Below are 21,044 nucleotides of genomic sequence, written 5' to 3' on the forward strand. Positions count from 1 at the left end.
TGGGGATGGGATTCAACACTGAGAAGCAGTTAGAGGATCAGTAAATATTAAAATATGGTTGATATTTAGAAAAATTAGAAGAGTGAGGTCTAAGGCTGGAATGAAACCAGACCTTTGCAGATCTGTTTGGACTGGACAAAACCTAAAAAGAGAAAAAAGCATTTAGAACCTCGTCTCTCTCAGTTGTAGCAGTGGAGAGCAATAGTACTATGGAAAGCAATGCAGTCATGGTGTCCTAACTGAGAAGACAACCAGCTCATAGGTCTTTATAATTTCTGTTTACCATTAAATAATATAATAATTCTTTAGAGTGTAGAAACTCTCATTTAATGTAATCAAGAAAGAGCTTTCTCATTTCACTCTTTGTCATGGCTGTTAGGAAGAAACACATGTTGACTTTCTGCAAGTTTGTGCTTCTCCAAAACTGACACCTAATTTACTCTAACCCATTCTGTCAGCAGGGGAGTACCACACATTCATTGGCATGTGTTCCTCCCGGCAGAGGAATGAAACACATCATGTTTTTCACATTTAATGCAGGATTTTTGTTGCTGTTGTTGCCATGCACTTTGTCGGCCAAGCATAATCTCCTGGCAGGAGAAGACAGACAAACAAGATAAAGAGAAGCAATATACTTTAATTGTAGCCCTTAAACTTTTTGATTTAAGCAACATCATGTGGTCCTATTGCCAGTGAAAACAAGGAAAGTGCAAAAGCATACACAACAAATATTTCTGCCAAGAAAATAAAAAATAAATTACATGGAACGATGTCCAAAACTAATTGTCCTTTTAGCAGCCGTTTTCAAATTCAAAAGTGGGTAGAAACTACTGAATGCTAAGAAACTTGTAATGAGATTTTACAGCAGCAGAGAATCAGAACTCAAATCAGACTAGCTAACTTCAAGTTGCCGTAGCCATGCGATAGGCAGAACACTACTTCAGGATCTTAGTCCTTCTTGGTAAGAGCACTAAATCATTTCATCAGATTCCCAGCCTTCACATCCAACTACGGCTGTAAGCTGTTTTGGGCACTGTAATAATTTGAAGGTCCTAAAAACTCCAGAGTGTCATATATGACTTACCAAGAAATCATTACTGATGGAAGACAGTCACTACTGTCTCTTCTCCCCAACTTTTATAGGGTTAATCCCTAGTCTTTAGCCATGACTGAATAGAGAATAGAGAATGATTTAGTGAAAGAGCAGTGACAAAGGACCATGAGGACACCCAGGTGTCTGCCTGGACAACATGCCCAGTAGGAGAATCTTACCCTCTGATGTCAAACAGTTCAGCCTCAGTTCAAGAAAGGTTTCTGCTAAGTGTGAGACCTGGACATTATTCTTCACCCTGAAGAGCTACAGAGGAGAAGTTTCACCACAAATATATGGGAACTAATGGGAAGAGAAAGTTTTCCAGAGGTTTTCATAGTTCTATGAAATAACCCACTTGGAAAAAACATATTTAAAATATGTTTTGTGCTTTCATCTGTTTAGAATACAAGGTGAAAGAGAACTTCTCTGTACATTTCATGGTGGTGGTTTGTGTACAATTGTAGGAATGGGTGTATTAAGAAAAAAGAATATTGTTATTTATGTATATAAATAGCCCTTGAATTTTGTGCTGATTCTGCATTTTAGTGTTCCTGAAGAGTTCCAAGTGAGAGTGACATGCAAAGAGACAAGGGCAGTAGAGTGTTCCAAGAGTGTGACACAGATAAAGCAAAAATGAATCTAAATAATTTCAGACATGAGTATGTAGGTTAAAAAAACAAACCATGGTTTATTTAAATGTGTAAAGTACTTGGGAGGGAAGAAGATTACATTGTACTATGGGAATACAGACAGCACATACCACAACAAGCTCACCTGTCATATTGAATTCAGGCTACTCTTTCCAGGCTCTTAATCCACTCAGTCACACAGATCTTTGGGAGAGGCTCACCATCAATTTCTCCAGGGAGCTCCCCACTTCAGATTAATTTCAGACAGAATTTACTGTCCTGTTTCTGCATGTCAGACTCAGGAGCAGAGCATCGTCCTCCCACCAGGGGAGACAGAAAAAATATGGCAAAACTTCTCATGCACTAAGACCCTCTGTCATGGGTTAAGTAAAAGTAGCCTGATGAAATATCTGATCCTAGGACAAATTACCAGGCTGCCTGCCTTAACCTTATCCCAGATGTGTCTCATCACTGGGATGAGAAGCCTAAAGTAGCAGAGACTGAGAGAGATATTATTATATTATAAAATGCCATTTCCAGACTCAGATTTTTATTTCATATTCTTCTCAATCCAGTCTTTGAAGGGAAGAGCTTTGGTGTAGCCACTGTAGAGTTCTAGGCTGCAAGTTTTATCATAACCCCAGCTCACTAATCCCATCAGGTGCCACCTTAGCTCAGGAGATGCTTTTCCTGGCAAAGTTATGGCAGCAATCCCACCAGTTTCAGCAGGGCAAATATTAGAAAAGGCTGTGTGGTCTTGTTTGGCACAGAACATGCTGTCAGTGATGCTGACTTGTATCCCATTATCCTCATACTGTTGCTCACACAACAGTGAATCCACCATCTGAACAACTCCCATGCGGATTGTGTCATTCTTGTATCCGAGATCTTTAATGTCAGCCAATACCTTCCAGCCAGTAACCATTATCTTTAAATCCTCTGTGGATGAAGTCAAGTCATGAGAAGATGACAAGCAAATGGGTTGAACACGACTGCTGATCCTGGCTTTGTCCAAGAGTTTTATGACAGCTATATCAGAATCAAGTAATATAGGGTCATAATTGGGATGCACTATGATGGCAGAAATCTGGAGAGGAAACACAGTAGGAAGAGTTGCGGGGTTAACAGCGATGGCAGGTCAGCAGCACTCTTTCCATACTACTAAAATACATTTTAGTTTATCTTGCATACTTCTCCTTTACCCCCATCTATGGTGTTCTTCCACTCAAATAAGAAACATGCAATACATTACATAATATTGGCCAAGCCATTACTGCTCATGTCCTTAATGAAATCCTATAAGAACACATAGGATTGCTATAAAAAAATACTGTAAAAAAAAGTAATATATTTTCTTACAGGAAAAGAATGAAAAAGATGGGATTAGAGAAAGAAACTACAAAGGAGTCAGGAGGGAAAGAATCAAGTTAATTATGATATTTTGGATAAATTCCATTAATTAACTCAGACACACACCCCACACTTCCCCCCAAAAAGAGACACACATAACCAAAATTGCTGTATTTCTCATTTTGAGTTCAGCCTTTCTAGTTCTGCTTGAAAAAAGCAAATCGCTCTGGTGAAACCAAGGTGCTATTTTTGGAGCTGGAGTCAGACATAAACTTCTTTTCAGTTTAGAGCTGTAGGGCCTTGGGGCTGAGAAGTGAAATGTGCTCATGGCATCAAACCAGGATTTAGAGCACAAGTGTTCCCCTCATAAATTATGCTAACCAATTTTGACAGTAGCTGGCATCTCTTCTACTTTTTTACTGGCAGTATCAGTCAAGACATTATGGCCCACAGAACCTGCACTATTTTCTTAATTAGGGGTGAATGTATGAGTTGGATGGCTTCAAGGAATTCAATGAACTACAGCATGGGCCCTTCTTATGCCATTCCACTTGAGTCTCTACACATGCATTTCAAAGAACAACATGTAAGAGAGTGCATTGCCCAAAGGGTCACCCTTTTCTCCCCATAGAAGACAGATGTGATCAGCATCTACCTGTGCTCATCATTTTTCACTCCTGTTGGGCTTACTCACCCTCAGGTTCTGGATGGTCTTTTCATCCCTGTCATCATCTCTGTAGAATTTGCCCAGAACCACCTTGAGCTCTGCTGTCTTGAGCACGATGGTCTTGCCCAGGTCAGTGACACAGTGGGCTGCCACCACCACGGTGCGCTCATTCACCAGGGCCCCGCTGCAGATCAGGATCCAGGCCCCTTTCCGAAGGCTGCTCTCCTTCACCCCGTTGGCTGTGCGATAGATGGCTGCTTGCCATGGCCACCTCATAGAGGTCACTGCCTTCTTAAGGGTGATGTTTTCTGCTTTTCCGCAGACTAAGGAAACATGAAGCAAAAATTAGGTAACACTTTCTCCCCAAAAGAATTTGAGCATTACTCTTGATTCCTTCTTAGATTGTGCCAAAAGAAACTAAACTGCAGTGATAAATGTGAAGGACAGTTGTCTAATTAGCCTCTGTCTCTAACCTGCAAAATTATAGGAGTATTTGATATAGCTTTTTAAAACAATATTCAAGTTTTCCATTACTATCTGAATTCCTGAGTAAAGTAGGAATGTGGATTTAGCACTTGAGCGGGTGAATTTTCACAACTTTATCAAGTTGCACTATAATGAGATGACTGCAGAAAGAAATGAAAAGAACACCCCTCATTCTTGTTTATCATAAAGTGCCATAAAGCCATTAGTGCACTAAAATTCACCCTAGGCAGTCACAGTGTATTTTTGAGGCCCCTCTTGGCACAAATCTTTGCACAGGTCAATTCATGCCTATAAGAACAGACTTGCCTTGCGACAAGAATGTTGAAGCAAATGAATCTAAATCAACAGTCATCCTAGGGAAAAGAAAAAGCTCTGCCTTGTTCTAGGAATGTGTTATCCATTCTTGGACCTCGGGTAAAATCCTCTGTATCATGAAAGGTTTAACTTCAGTTGAAAGAGTTACATTGCATTGTTGCATTTTTTAGTCTCCCTTAGGAGCCTTTTTCTTCCTGGCTTGTAGTGTGTGCATGTCCATAGTGAATGTGATACTTTTCAAAATACATGATATCATCTCAAAGTAAAACCACAAACAAGAACAATAAAAATTTGTTTGTTTTTAAGATCTACTTTTCACAGTTTGCTTGATGTCAGTAGTGGGGTTTACCAAATCTTGTGACGTTCTTGCTCTAACTTACTTTGTGCACCACGTCCAGATTAGATTTTATCTAGACCTATAGTTTGCAATATGAACCCTTCCTTAGCAAGTTTTATTAAAGGAAGAGCCTCTTTAAAATTGCAGACTCTCCCTTCTATTGCTTAAACTTTGATGGTTTTGTCAGCTGTGTGCCAAAGTATACAAATGAAAAAAGAATCCCATTTGTAGTAAATAATACAGAAAACCATGAAGTGGTAGTAGAAAGCTATTTCAAATCAGGAGAAAGACTCACTATACCTCCTGCTCAATAAAAGAGTAGAAAAATTAATGGCAAATAACAGTGCTGAAAGCCTGATCACTTTACCATCAAGTTCTACTGGTGGATAAAAGGACACATATATCCTTCAAGCTTTATTGCTCCTTTCTCCCAGCTGGAAGTATAGGCAGCCTACACTGCTGTGACTCCCTAAATATCTAACATGCATACACATCCTGTTCCCTCATTCACCCAAGAGATATGCACTTTTTTTTTTCCTTTGGAGACTCACTTGGAATGCACACAGGGGCTCTCCCACTCCATTTTCCTGTCTTCAGGCAAGTCCTCCTGCTGCTGCCCAGGCGGCGGTAGAAAGGAGAAACGCACTCATACTGGAGCTGAGTGTGCAAGTGCTGGTACCCTGGGGGCAGTTCTCCAAATGGCAGGGCTGGCTTCTTGGTTGGATATATTTGAAGCTTTTGCTTGCTGAATGCAGAAGAGTAAAGTTGATGCAAAGGTGTTTCTCTGTTTCAAGGCACAAAGAACACAATAATTATAATATTATAAAAGCAATCATTACCGTAACTTTATCACCAGTTGTGTTAAGTATCATTTAAAATCACGTGAAGTTTTCTTGTAAAAGAATAAGGAAAAAACATAATTCCTGCATAGTTTAGTAATACTCCCATTTACATCCCAACTACTTTATTTACATATATCTGCACATATATATAATTATATTACACACATGTTTATACATATCCTATTTGTGTCTCTTTTTCATTTTACAGTTTCTGAATTGAAATCAATTGCCTCTGAATGTGGAAGTTTTTTCCATTCACAAAAGGACTGAGATACCATTTTTTAAATAAAGAAATTATACCTGAATTTGGTATTGTCATAATTAATTCTCAGTAGAGGAGAGATAGACACCTCTTTTCTCTAGTGAATATTTTAATAGACAGTCTTAGGAATTGATTCAGATTAAATGATGTTGCTAAAGTTGCTTGATTTAGCAATTAACAGAGATAATTGCCTCACCACAGAGTTTATAATTTCATAATTGCTAAGCTTCCACTTAGAAATTGTACTGATTATATGAAACAGAGCACATATTAAGAAATAAATATATGCACCAGCATAGATATGGACCATAAGCTTGACTACAGTTATACTTAAATTTTTATCATTTAGAATGTGTCCCTTGCTTTAACGCTTAAAAGCTCATATCTACAAAAAAAAAAAAAAAAACCAACAAAAACAAACACCCCTTTTTATGCCTGAAAAATTCAGCAGGAAATTAGTTTCCTTTGAGATTTCTGGTACTGCCTACATCCAGAAAAGGCTTCCTTCTTTTTTTTTTTTTTCTCATGATGATTTCATTTTTTATCACAGAGAGACACAGACACCTCCTTCATATCCAGTCTGTGAGGAGATACAGGAAAGTAAAGTTACAAAGAACAAGAGCAATGGCAAGTCTCTTGTATTTTGGAAAAAGGATGAGAGCTGCTGTGGTCATACTTAGACTGCCAGGGTACCATTCCAAACTCACAGGTAACTTGCAATATTGCATAATCTAGACTTCACCTCACTATTGACCTATTAAATGGAGATTCTACTTCAAGGGATTCAAAACAGTCCACAAACATGAGATGCCATCATCTCATGGCATCTTATGGATGGGAGGGCATGTATGTTCTCTCAATACAGCTGGTGTTCATATCTGAAACATAAAAGACCTGTATTCAAAAGTTAATAGAGTAATTTAAGCAAGAAAATTAATTAATTTAAGCCCCTAATGGCTACTAAAGCCCCATGTCAGCTTCTCAGGGCCATCTCTACAATCACACATCACAGACCTAGAGAGTGGCAGAGTGACTGGGAAGTATATGTTTGCCTTGTTCCTCCCATATTGTCTACTGCTACTGGCTGTTGCCAGAGACAGGATATGACTTGAGCTGGACCTTTATTCTGACCTGATATGACTGTTCTTAAGACCAAAGATGAGGACAGTTCTTGCACTGAATTGAAAATTAAATTAGTCACGTACTTCAAAAATAACCCTGAAATGAGAAATTACTACTTGGACAAAAATGAACCTGAACATTGCAACATATCTAATTCTGATGGGGTTTATTTCAAGAAATCATCAGAAGGGTAAGCCCAGGAAGGATCTAATCTTTCATTCCTTCCTCCCCTCCTACTCTACTTTCTCCTCTCCCTTACACCCAGCCTATATAAATTATGCTGTATTGCTTTGGATGGTGAAACTTACTGGGAGCAGGTTGCATTGCCATCCCCTCTTCTCTCCTTGTGCTCTCCCCGTGCACTAAGATGGCACATGTTCATATTTTTCCTCATTAGCCCCAAGGAACTGTTCTTAGACTGTTCTCAAGCTTGCAAGCAGAATTCCAGCATCATCCTGTAGTTTGTCTGTCTCTATCTGTGCATTTCTTCTTGGCTGCCTCCAGCAACTGACAACCTGTGCTCAATCAGACCTCCCCTCCCAGCAGCTCTCATTGCTCAGTTATCAGTGGATTTGTAGGAATCACTGCTCAGGCAGCTAAACACATGGAGTGAAAAGGAGAGGAGGGGAAAAGCAATCACATTTTTTTCTTTAAACTGTAGTTGACATATTGCATTCTCACCTTGACTGAACCTGCATTGGAAGCACTTTCTGTCTCACCAGGTCAGAGATCTTTGGCTCTCTGCAGGCTAGAAAAGATATAATGTTGCACAGTACTTTTTCACATTCACAGCTCAAGTGCTATGGTCCATACACATTTCCAACCTTTCCTCTCTCTAACTATAGTGGACTGGATTAAGAAAAGAGGCAGTTAAGTTACGTGCTTTAACAATCCTAAAACCTAAAGCCTTGGAAAAATACTTCTTCACAGTTCACAAGATCTATCCCATTTACAACAGTGGAAGCTACTGAACTAGTCTGCATTGGCACCTTCAGGCATGGAGGAAGATTTTTCCATCAATTCAGTGTGTCTGAATGCCACACTTGCACCACTATGGATGATAGTTTTGTATCAGAGCAAACTTTTCCAGTAATGGAATTATATGTAAAAATACTTCATTTCCATCTGTGTAGCCCCACACAGCTAATTGGCATACAGAGAAAAGCTGCAGGATATTATGGACTTCTAGGAGTCTGTTTGTGCACTTATTGAAGGAATTGGAGGCTCTGATTCAAAGGAACACTTCAGATTAACCTTAATATGTGTAAAATAACAGAAAGGAGATCTGAGATTTCTAGTTTTGCATATTTAGTTTACTTACTTTAAGATTAGGATAAAATAATCAAGTTCAATTAACTCTGCCAGGGTCTCCTTCCTGCCTCCCTGAGTGGAAGAAAAGGAATCTTGCAGGATGGATTTTATCTGTATGCCTGAGCACTTGTTCTCTGTGTAATTTAACAATATCTAGTTCTTTGTGATTGATATATGTGTTAACCATAATGTCAGTATCACAGTAAGCATCAATAAAGATGCTTTCCACAGATGACTATATGCTTCAGGGAGAGATTATTTTCATCTAAAGCTACAGAATAAAGCCAATTACCCAGGGGACAGACATATTTCCTTATATTATCATCATTTCAGTTTTTAAAAAACCCATATGTCAAGAAATTGTGTTCATAAAATGAATTTAGCAGTTCCCCAGCCCAAATTCACTCACTCACTCACTCACTCACTCACTCACTCACTCACTCATTCAGGGTTTCATACACACTTAGTAGAATAGCTCCAGGTCAGCAGCATAGGATTTGAAGGTATGATGCAGAGTTTTGATGAGTACATATCATTTAATCATATTGTACAGGCTCTGCCTTTTGCTTTCATGACTGGTCCCATTGTTTTAAAAGGATTGTGAAAGGACAGTTATTCCCTGTGACAGCAACTGATTGTTAACTGTTGCATGAGACAATTATTTCATTCTATTTCAATTCCCCCCTGATCTTCTTTGATTTTGATCTTATTCAGGTTCAGTCCTAGAATGAGGGTAATAAGAGTCTTGGGGAACATTCCTTTCCCTGTTTGAAGATGGAATCTTCTCAAATCATTGGCATCTTCTCTGTCTGAGTATAGCAGCCAGCAGAGCTGGCAAATTACAAATACTGAGTTTTTTAACTCAGTATCAGGTATCAGCCAGACAGCTTACTCTTGGCATATATGATCATTTTTTCGGTGCAAATGATATTAAACACAATCAAATAAAATCATAGCAGCCTGTGTGAGCTATAGTAAAAAAATTTGTAGAGTACCTTTTATGCAGATTGGTTGCTTCCCTGACCATTCTCCATCATCTTGGCAGGTCCTTTGTTCATTGCCGCTAAGAACATACGAGTTGTTACAAAAGAAAGCAATGACCGTGCCAATTTTTGCATAGCGTCCATTCAAGAGCCCAGTGTCTTCTACTACTCTTCTGTAGCCATTGAGTGGGCCACCAGGATCTGAGCAGTTTTTTTCTTCTAGAACTAATGGTAGGGGAAAAAGATAGTAACCATTTTATCAGGTTCACTACATTATTTTCACCCATCAAATTGCTTGGCATTTCATTCAGATGTTACTAAACAATCTAGACTTTATTAAAGACGCCTTTTCAAGACCCATCTGGGATCCCTGTCTTTGAATATGTCAAATATTAAAGAAGAAATTATAATATAGAGATGACTGTTTATAATACACACTTCAGTCTTGCTGAAAGCATAAGATTCTCAAATTGGTAAAAATTCTCAAATTGTTAAAACCTTAAGAAGTAGCTGACAATCCTGAAAAAGAACCTTGACTTTCCATGATGTTAACGTCCTATTAATAATAACAAGGCATCTTCAATAGCATAAAAGACTGCACTTAAACTATTTGCAGGAAACAGGCCCTTGGCATTCTTTTCCCTTTTTCTGTATTTTCAATACTTCACTGCACTTGGATAATAAAACTAGACTACTTAATTTTGCTTTTATGTTTGGTTGCATTTTGGTTTTTTAGCACTGAAAGAGATATCTCAATAAGCCAGGGAAATACAGGAATTGAAAGAGAACATATGTATGTATTTACTGACAATAAAAATTTAATATGAAATGCTTGCTCATGCTATATTCTGCCTATAAAGCTTCTTTTAATTCCTCCTTTCCAGTATTTTCCACTTATTTTTAATTCTTGTGGTGGTTTTGGTTTTTCTGTGTTTTTTTTTCTGAATAAACTTAGAATTTTGGCCTAAATCTGGAGGATAGTATTCACTATGTGATGCTAGAAGATTATTTTTCCTTTATTTTTATCTCCTCTGCTCTTTCTATTTAGCAGCTGACAAGGTACTTTTTTTTTTTTTCCTTTGGATTTCACCTCTGTTTTCTTGTCAGGACAACACTAACATGCAATTCTGTTTAATTTCTCTGCCTGGTGTCTCAGTGCATGATAACCAGTGCACATCTAGTTCAGACAGCTGGTGTTGGTGCTGCTCACAGAGTGCCCAGAGGGCTGGGACATATCAATTGACCCAAAATTACCTCTTCATGTTAGTGCTTCAGACTTGGCTGCCTGCTGAGCCTCAGTTCACAAAAGCACCAACATATAACAAAGCACTTGGACATTTATTTAAATTGCTGTGAAATCAGCACATTACAGTGCAAAGGTATGGCTCTGTCCTGTCACAAAGTCATACCTTGTGCCACCAGACAAAGCCCAGCTCAGCAAAGCATGTGAACACACAGCCAGCCATAACAATGCCACTCCAATGAAGAGAATGTGCTTTTAGCAGTGAGTATAGCATTCAAGCCAAGTCTATATTTCAGTGTTTTCTTTACAAGCATTGGATTTTAGCATATGCTGAAGGCTATATATGTACTTAAATACTTTTCCACAAGTTATATTCAGTAAACAAGGATTTCTAAACTTCCTCTCCATCAGAAGAAAGGGAAAAGCAGAGCCCTGTCTCCTTTTCATTTGGCTCCATTTTCCTTCTGTGTACCTCACAGGCTCTCTCAGTTGTGAACCCTAAGTGACTGATAACTTGATAGCAGCTAAAGACTACAGAGAATTCCCCACAGAATAATGCTTTATTGCAAGTTGCTTTCTGCACTGATGGCTGGCCTGGAGGCATCATCTGATCACCACAGTGCATGTTTCCAAATGTACCAAATCTTGACCACGTAAGTCACTTAAGGCCTTCTCTTATTTCAGTACTTTGACAGTAATTGTCTTCCTTAGGCTCAGGGTTATAACCTTTTTGACTTAATAAAAACAAAGAGAAAACATCTGGGAAGGAGAGACCTAGCACTTCAATGACTGCCAAGTCTAGAGACTGCTCTTTCTTTAGATCTTTAGCCAGGGCCATCATGCAGCAGGGACTTGGCATGATCTTGACATTGCATTTACTGCAATTGGAGTCTTCTCTCTAGATAGAAGAATACTTCTTGCTTGCTCTTTCAAATTAACTCATATACAGCCATTTTACAACACTCCCCCCAAAATGTGCATTGTTTGACATAACACAGTTATAAAACAATTTATCAATTGAAACAAGTTACTCTGGAATACAGAAATGAAATTGTGCAATGCAAATCAACTAAAGAAAATTTAAAGTCTCTTTGGATGTCAAGACGGAATTTTACAGGTGAACCAATGTGAATGGTAGGCATGCCATCCTGCACAGTCAGAATGTATGGAAATTTCTTTTTTATCAATTTTTAACTAGTATGGGAACTGAAAAAAACAGTCTAGTGTTCACACAGTAAGCTCCTATTCACCTCCACAGAGTGCACCGCGCTTCTGCAGAGAAGGCGTCAGACACACAAGTAACAGAAGTTCATTCTTGTTGCACTATGTCTCCCCCTTGGCTTTGGTCCTAGACATTTTCTCTCTATGTGTAAGAAGCATACATGCCTAAAGACTTTGAGGTTATTAGTTTTCACTAAAGTGATGTTTCAGTCAGACCTTTATATAAAAAAAAGTCTTGCAGGCTGGGGTTCCAGCAGAGTAAAATAAGAATTCCTACTGCTTCATAAAGACAGGAAGACAAAAGCACATGTTATGTCACAGAGCTACCAAATTTCAAGCGAGATTTAGATAGTCTAGTTTCATGGGAATACATTGGCCAAAATATTTGATAAGAATTAAAAGTTAAAGTGACCTTACCACATTCAGGATGATGTGTTGACCAAATCCCATCAAGCTGACAGTAGGCAACACGGCTGCCTTTTAAGCTGTAACCTGCGTTGCACTTGAAGTAAACCCGGGCCCCGTATTTAAAGTCATCTCCTTCCACAGTACCATGAGCGGGAGCACCTGGAGTCCTACACATCACCACTGACAGTTCAGATATTTCAAAAAAATCCACTTTATTACAAAAACAGGACTGTGTTAGGATGATTCTTTACTTAGAACATAGAAAAACTAATTACAATGGACCCAGGAGTCAAAATTAGAAGACCAGTATATGCTGATCTTTAGAAGTTGTTTAGATGTCAACTCTACACACATTTACATCCCACTTTTCAAAACCTATCTAGATCTTAGGTTCAATAGGATTACTCTGAAATGTCATATAATCATGTACATAAATGTTTGAATTTTTAGGGCTAATTTGCTCAGAATATTAGTATTTGAAATACTTTCCATCTTAACAAGGGTTTTGAATGAACTACCATGCGTGATCAAGAAAAAAATCTAGACCCTTAAAAGCCTTATACTGAATTTCTTTCAAACACCTCTTTACATTTTATGTGGATTTTCAGATAACGTTTCAGAAATTATAAAGGATCATTATTTGTGTAAATCAAACATTAACATAGTAACATTAAAAAGGAACCTTGATATTTACTAAACTGGGGTTTTTACCTTTTCCACAGGATTTGTTCTATTGGAAAAATACAGATGATGTTCTATATAACTACTGCAAGTAGTAACTATTAAATTAGGCATCAAAAGCAAGATTTCTCTGACAGCATCAAGCCAACCATGCTAAGGTCCACCCAGCACATAAACCTGTCCAATTGGGGTAAACAACAGATTTGAAGGAAGGACTATAAAATTAGAACAAGCATGTAGGATACTTTTCTGGCATAATCTATCAGCATTCAAAAGTCTGAATCTCAAAGACTACCTGAACTACAACAGTATTTTTGGTATAACATACCTTGCTGATATTTTTTAACATTCATTTGTCTTTGTATTTTCCAAACTCAACCACATACTCGGTGTCCACAATATCCTGTGGCAATGAGTTCTACAGACTAAGTGCAAAAAGTGCACTGCCTTCTTTAGTTTTGTTTCTACTCTGCCACCTGATAATTTTATTTGATGCTGTACTTTCTTCGTTATGAGAGAATGTCCATGCCTTATTGACCTTCTCCAAGTCACTTTTTAAGGCCAGTTTCCTGTATGTAGAAATTACATGTGTATTTCTGTAGGTAATGTAGGAAACACATGGTTTATTATCTACACAGTTACCCATCTCTTTGCCTGGGCCATTCATTGTGAAAAACTGCATGGGAGAGGATTCAGTGCAAGACATAGATATGCATATGGGTTTTTTACCTGCCACCTGTGGTACTCTGCTGGCAATAGATAGATCAATTCTCAAGAGATCATCCCTACTTTATGCTTTTAGAATTTGGCTTTTCTCTTTTGCCTCATAGCCAGTTGCTTGCTAACCTGCAGCCAAATTTTTATGCTTAAAACTTTCAGAGGAAAACTTCAAAGTCCTTTGCTCTGTAATCCTCACACAGAGCACACATAAATGCATCCAGGTGTATGGACTGTGGACCATCCAACGATACACATAAAGAAAACATCAAACAATGAGTTGGAAGAACCCCTTCTGCACTAGTGAGCAAAGGTCTTTGCAAGAAAAACTGTCTAACAATTAAGCATTAGAGTGAGGCCTGGACTATTATGCTCCTAATCAAATCACATTCAGTTAGGGGAGGTCAGCATTTCCTCTTGGTTACAAGTATTCTTCATTAGCAAAATGAGAAAAATGTAAAAAAAAAATTCCTAGCCCTTGATGTTTCTCATATAAAATATAGGCACATATATCTATCTATCTATCTATCTATCTACCTATCTATCTATCTATCTATCTATCTATAGGTGGATATGTGTATACATAAGCATGTAGATAAACAAAACATAAATAAGGGGAACATAGAATTTGTAGGTGTTTTAAGTTCTCAGAACACTCATCTTCCCACTCATGATCTCTGTATTCCCAGTCACTCCCTCCATATCTTTCTCTGAGCAGCAATCCATTTCCCTACCTTTATATTTCTCTCTTTCAATGTAAATTCACACTCAGCTTGTCAAATAAGAAAACTACACCAACCATCTGTGCACCTCTCAGACTTCTACTTTTTGTCATAAACACAGGTTTTCTGTTTTGCTTATGGTCCAGTTCAGCTCTGCAGAACAAATATTTTGGTGCTTTTGTGTTCTAGGTCCATCCTGGAAAAAAAATGTCGCCAAGCTACACTTGCTTACTAACTATAAGTATCTGTTCTTGTTCACTTACTACGTGCTGAAGAGATTTAGTTTCTCATCTTTTTGATTTGTTTGTTACCAGACTTTCTTTAGATTCTCTGCACCCCTGGGAAGAATTCTGTTTTATTTATGATGTAAATTCAGTATTTCATACACAGATTCATTTAATACTGAACTATGGCCTACGGCAGAGGACATGGAAGCAGAAGGTCATGAGATCTAATCATAGCTAAAGAAATGTGGTCATAGGTAGGTTGCTTCATCTGCTGTGTGTGACAAATGAGAGCACCCCTTTCATCACAGGGATGTTACAAGCATTAGCTCATACCCACTTGTGTCACAGAGCCACTGTAGGGTTTCTCTGATGGCAAACACCTTAGCATTATTAATAGATGGGTCCATTTTGTTACCCATGCCTCTAGCTACTGGTTGTCTGTTCTCTTGTAACACAGGAATAAATTTGCAACTGGAGACAGAACCACTCCAATAATTTTTTAATATGAATCATTTTGTAAGTTCATTCTTTCTCTCTCGAAATTAAACGTGGTTTTGAATCGTGAGATGTTCCCTGCATCTCAGTACCACAGCTGAGCTCTCTGTTTTCAGTGATATTATCTAGTCTGAAAGTCTCACACAGTTACTCCAGTACATGCTTTTACTGCTTTGGTTTGAACTCTACAGGTTTTTTCTTCTTCAGTTTGACTTGCCTTTTATCCCTTTCACCTAATGTGTTTCAGGGAGCTCTTTTGCACCTTTTCCCTTTACTTGTGAACACTTCAGGCAGTGGAATTTTGAAGAGTTATTATGAAGGGAATTCTAGCCCCCATGTGTTTCATCCAAGTCTATCTTATTTTTTTGTGGATAGCTTCCCATCAAGAGCAAATTTGACTGGTTCTTACATCTTTCAGAATGGGCAGTGTATTTCATTGAATTCTCAGACAGCCTTCTTTGTTTGAGATATTTTATTGATGTCTTTCAACATTCTCTCCTGGTGTACGACTAAATCCAACTCTCCAACAGACATTTCTCAGAAGTCAAAAAGAAAGTAAAAGAACATTTTGTAAATGTCGTTCATAGCTAGCTCTGCCCTCTGGATACACATTAGTCATAAAATCCAACCACTTCTGGTTGATCTGACCCACTTCTCTTCAGGTTCGAAGCTTTCTAAGGTATTTGATATGATTTCAGATTCCCTTGCTTAGGCAGGATGGACCTTATCCTGCCATCTACTCAGAATTTTGAATATTAGTCCTCTTTCTGTGCATAGTCCAGCAGAGAGGGCTGCATCCCCCTCACAGCTCTCACTCACCTCCAGCCACCCCATCCCAGCTGCACCTGTGCCTGGTCTACCTGACTGCTACAGCACAGACAGGGCTATGAGCTGTTTGGACAGCACTTGGGAAGCACGTGGTGGGCTGGCCAGGAGCACTCCATGAGCTTGAACCGTTCCTAGGCCTCTAGTTAGATTGCTCTGCTCCACATGAAAAAAAAACCCAAACATTCCTACTGCCCTGTGACTCTGGCTTCCTGCCTTTGGGGCAAGTTGGACGTGTGTCAAATGCTCGACCTGTGCACCTTCCTCTTGGACCAAACCCACCAGGAACCCAGAAAATGGACTGGTGTCTACAGAATTCTACTATGAGGTGGTAATGGACAGCCAAATATGAAAGACATTTATTCAAGTTCTGTCAAAAAAACATCTGAGCAGCCCACAGACTCCATGAAGGTCAGGCTGATCCCATTCTTCCTGCCAGGATGTCATCAGATCTACAAAGATCCTGGTGAATTTACATCTAGAAAGGTGAAACTAATGTTAGGGAAAAATAATCCTGAAAGTGATTAAGAGCTAAGAATGACCACCGTGCTCATGCAAAAGTTAAAAACTATAATGATTGAAAATGTAAAAAAGAGAAAGGATACATTAAGATGTTTAAAGGAGCACAAAGAAGTATATTCAAGTAGGATAAAAATAGGAACAGGATAATTCTTACTCAAAAAAAAATTTATAAAAGTCTCCTTGACAAATGTCGGATAGGCATAGTAGGATGTAAGTAGAAATTTTATGAGTCTTGTAATTTGAAAACTGAATCTCCAGCTAAAAAATATGGAACAGAAATGTAGGGAACAGAGCAACACCAGCAAATACATCATGAGCAGAGAGGTTTTTGTTTGTTTTTATTTTTTTCCTTATTTTGCTACACAGCATTTTTCCTGGGAAGTTCCACAATTAATCTATACAGTCATGTAGGCAACTTTTGCCACTTTAGGGTTTGAGGTGAATTTTGGCTTGAGAGCAAAGCAGGAAGGATATGAGAGGGTGGTTGCAGGCTCCTCTGGCAGAAATGCTCATTTGTGACAGAACAGCTGTTAGATAATAAAAAACAGAGATGCCTCAAGTGTTTATATCACAAACTCACACATTCCCGATAAAACTTATTATACTTCTTGCCTCTTACTTTGGTCTCATGGGAAAAAGAAAACAATTTCTGTCCCATATGAAACATTAAAATGGCTTCACATTTCATGGATAACTTTCCTCAAGCTGAGAAAAACTTGACTAGAGGAACAGTAAGTTCCTGAATTTTTAAGTAAAATATTCTATTATTAATAATAACAGTACAAATTCCTTTCCCTTTTAAATTATATGTAAGAGACATTCCTTAGAATTATCTGCCATTTAGAAATAGTCTTTGGCCTCATTTTATCACCAGTGAGATAAATTAGATGATCTCTTGAGCTACACTTTTCTCTCTCCAATATCCTTCAAATCCTGCCTGATGGAATTATCATTTGCTTTTGTCCCAGAGTCTCTTCATTAAATGAACACTATTTTTTCTGCTGCCTTCCTCTCACCCACTTTGTTAAATAATATATAGCCCTTCATACATATAATTTATTATCTCTATATTCTGCACAACCTTTCAATAATATATTGCATGCCTGACATATATCTAATTTCTCATTGATGGGACTAATAAAAGGGTTATATTTCCCTTTTTGTCCCTCCCTGAAATTAGGTGCAAGAGCTTGCATGGAATTTTGTTCTTAATTTGCTTACAAATTTTTTTAATATTGCCACTTGCATATTCCCAAGTCAGAGTTTGGCTTTCAGGCTGACCCATGCACTATCTGCCCTTGTGGAAAGTCTCTCTCCAGATCTCTTGTAGCCCCCTTCCAGTACTGGAAACCTGCTGTGAGATCTTTCCAGAGCCTTCTCTTCTCCAGGCTGAACAACCCCAGCTCTCTCAGCCTGTTCTTATAGGAGAGGTGCTCCAGCCCTCTGATCCTCTTCCTGGCCCTCCTCTGAACTTGCTCTAACATATCCACATCCTTCTTGTGTTGGGGGCCACAGAGCTCTTCTGGGTGCTAGTAATGTTGCTTTTGCATAAGCTGTGCTGGTGTGCTCAGGAGGCCAAACACTGAAAATGGTCACAGAAACTGCACTTGGTGACCAGCAGAGGAATAAGAGCAGCTTCTGCTGTTAGGAATCCTAGCATCTTCTGAAAAAGAGTTTTGGACTTATGTTGGAACCCCTGGGGCCACCATGCTACCCCAACCATTCTAATGACTGTCAGAGAAAGCCTGATAGACTGAAACTGAAGAAATTTAAATAACTATCTTCAAAAAGAGGACATTGTGTCTGGAGGAAGCCTAAATTACATTCTGTTCCCCAGTGAGTGCTGTCTTTACCCGGCATGCTGCTAAAAGTCACAGCAGCCTCTGAGCCAGAAAAACGCCTGCACAGGGATCCTGAGCATCAGGATTTGGATCTGAGCTTTGGATTTTCATGGTTTCACAGCAGTGGCCGACAAGTGCTCTAGAGTTAGAGGACCTAGAAGTCTGAGAAACATGGCTTCAGGATCCTGTTGGTGGAGGGAGCACAACATGCAGAGTATGTGGAAGTGACTTTTTTTTTCCTCTCTGTGATTAAGAAAACAAAAATTAAAGGAAAAATACAACAGATAATACAAATTTCTTCCTAATTTACTGTTATGAAACCATTCTAACAGAAAACTCCCAGCCAGCTCCACCTACATGCACTTCATACAGCTCACTGGTATTTGCAAAGGCTGCCTACAGCCAAGCCTGCTAAAGTCAATAGTGGTAAATCCCATCATGTTTGCCATTTTGACTGTAAGTCTGATTTGATAAAATTCTTTTCCTTGGTTTAAGTTTTGTTTAGAGGGCAAGCCTGATTACCTGAGTATCATTACATAACAGTAATATCTGTTTTTCCAAAATTTTTATAACATTAGCATATTGGAATTTTACTACTGGGAAAGCTACAGCATGAAGTTATCAAGAGATTAACCTGGTAAGCAGTGAGTGACTGGCAGAGCTAGGAACAATCCTGTCATCTCCTGACATTCTTACCACATTTACACTTAAACTGACCTGACTTTGTGCAGAAATCAGCACTAACTATTATACCATTTAGTAATCAACATACTATTCTCAGCAGCAGGGTTTTGTCCAAAGGTGGTGAAGCCACAGTTCAGAGTGTCTGAATACAAAGCATATGAGTCAAGGAAGGACCCAGCCATGAGCAGCTCAGCAGCCAGTGCTGGGTATTGTGATTCCCTTTGCAAAGCCCCGTGTGTAAAGAGCTCTTCTGAATTCAGACAACATTTGTAGTCTTCACTCAAAACAGAGCTTATTTCCTAATGTTGGCCCATGAGCTCTGTCGGTCCATGTATCTGATGCCGGTCCAAATCTCTGATACCATTTATTCCTGTGATTATCTTTTCTCTCCCCAGAATGCATCCACAAGGTGAGTACACCCCAGGTTCTCACAAGGTTTGCCAGCAAAGAACTGCCATGGGGGAGGACTCAGATGGTTCTCCAGAGACATCCTCCTTTTGCAGCTTGGCAGAGCAGCCAGAGATGGTTAATGCCTAACACAGAAGCCCACAGAGACTAACTTTAGCCAAAAGCATAAAGATATTGGCTGTCAAAATATTAGAATAGCTATATCCTCCAAGAGGGAATGAGGTGAGGGATTCCTGGAGGCCATGGCTCAGAGTGCTCAGACCTGCTTTTCTACTGCTTCTCGTAAGTAGTGCACAGGGCTTTCAAACCAGGATATTTTATCAAATCCATTTGGCAAATGGATTTGATAAAATAATCTGCACTGGGAGGTGTCAGGCTATCCTGCCATCCTGAGGCAGCGTGGCTGTGCATTCTTCTCTGCTCATTAGAGACCTTGTATTAGGTCACACGCAGTATGAAGTGGGAACCCTGACTCCAGACTGATTCTTTAGGAGTCCCAGTGCTCTTGTCTGGCTCCTGTCTGCCTTCAAGGTTCTCTTCATGCTGGAATCATGGGCATATCCTAAATCTGCTGATAGCAACACAGGGTTCGTGAGGTCCTGTGGTGCCTCATAGAGCTAACTGTGTAAACTGTGTTGGGAGTGTCCTCTGACACTGCTGACACTCTCTGAGCCTACAATTGTTTCAGCACAGGTTTTGCTTCTACAAGGAGCTCAACTCACAGTGATGGTACTTATACTCAGGAAAGAGCCTGGCATCTTCTGATGCTGTTCTCAAGAACAACTCTCAGCTCAACATCTCCTGAATAAATGGAGCAAACACTGCAGGATCCAGCATAAAGAAACTAACATGCCTTCACCACCTCCCTGAACGTCCCACCTCTCCTACACTGGAGAGCACTGATGACTAACAATCCACACGAAGGAGCCCAGCTGTTCTGCTCCAGATTCTGGCAAGAGCTGGATGTGAATGGGAGCCAGAGAGGCTCAATGGCATTAGCTTTGCAATATGATCTTCATTCTTCCCCACAGCAGGAACAGACTGCTGGGAGCTGAACAGCTTTGGAGGACAGGTGGTCTTGGTCAGGACTCTGAAGAAAATGCTTTCTGGAGGTGGTGTGTATTTACACGGGCTGTGTCTGAGGGGGCTGGTGATGACTAGAATGCTCGCTTGTCTTCTTTGATTCCACTCAAAACTTTTACTTTTTGGAGCTGACAGGCTCTGCACTTCAGATGAAAAAAGAATGTGGCTGCAACTTTTAGAACTAAAAATTAGACAGGGGTGAGCAAGGAAAGCCAAGAGTGCTAAGGTTTGGATTGAAAACTAATTTTTTTAAAGTCAGACTCTCATAGCAGAGAGCAAATGATTGGAAACACCACAGTAGACCCTGTACAGGAAAGGGGATGGAAACTAATGTGATAAAAAGGTGTTCACGGGGATGGCAGTGTTTTCTGTACAGCTACAGCCACATATCAAAGGAGCTCTGTTCTACTTGGTCATGCCTGTCACCTCAGACTCAGCAATGAGTGGGTGAGGCTCTAGGCAGGGGCCTCAGAGGTACCTCAAGCCTCTCTGTTACCACAAGCACTTAGCCAAGTCTAAGCTCCACAGAAGTGCTCGTGTCATGGTGATTGCAATAGCTAAAAGAGCCAG

The 21,044-nt window shown here is 39.4% G+C and overlaps 1 protein-coding gene across 2 annotated transcripts in view; it reads right to left on the bottom strand.

The window, feature by feature from the left end:
• Positions 1-1,755: 1,755 nt before the first annotated feature.
• The window catches only part of PAMR1 (peptidase domain containing associated with muscle regeneration 1), a 55,098-nt gene continuing 35,809 nt past the window's right edge, over positions 1,756-21,044 (bottom strand). The window contains exons 7-12 of one of the 2 annotated variants that reach the window (XM_038138944.1): positions 12,279-12,449; positions 9,410-9,622; positions 7,785-7,851; positions 5,429-5,661; positions 3,767-4,062; positions 1,756-2,809 (exon numbers count right to left, since the gene is read on the bottom strand). In XM_038138944.1, the coding sequence (XP_037994872.1) occupies positions 2,273-2,809; positions 3,767-4,062; positions 5,429-5,661; positions 7,785-7,851; positions 9,410-9,622; positions 12,279-12,449 (1,517 nt within the window). In that variant the 3' untranslated portion in view covers positions 1,756-2,272. The remainder of the gene's footprint in view (positions 2,810-3,766; positions 4,063-5,428; positions 5,662-7,784; positions 7,852-9,409; positions 9,623-12,278; positions 12,450-21,044) is intronic. The other variant, XM_038138945.1, reaches the window with a different exon arrangement.

The sequence above is a fragment of the Motacilla alba genome, chromosome 5, assembly GCF_015832195.1.
Source record: "Motacilla alba alba isolate MOTALB_02 chromosome 5, Motacilla_alba_V1.0_pri, whole genome shotgun sequence".
NCBI classification, from domain to species: domain Eukaryota; kingdom Metazoa; phylum Chordata; class Aves; order Passeriformes; family Motacillidae; genus Motacilla; species Motacilla alba.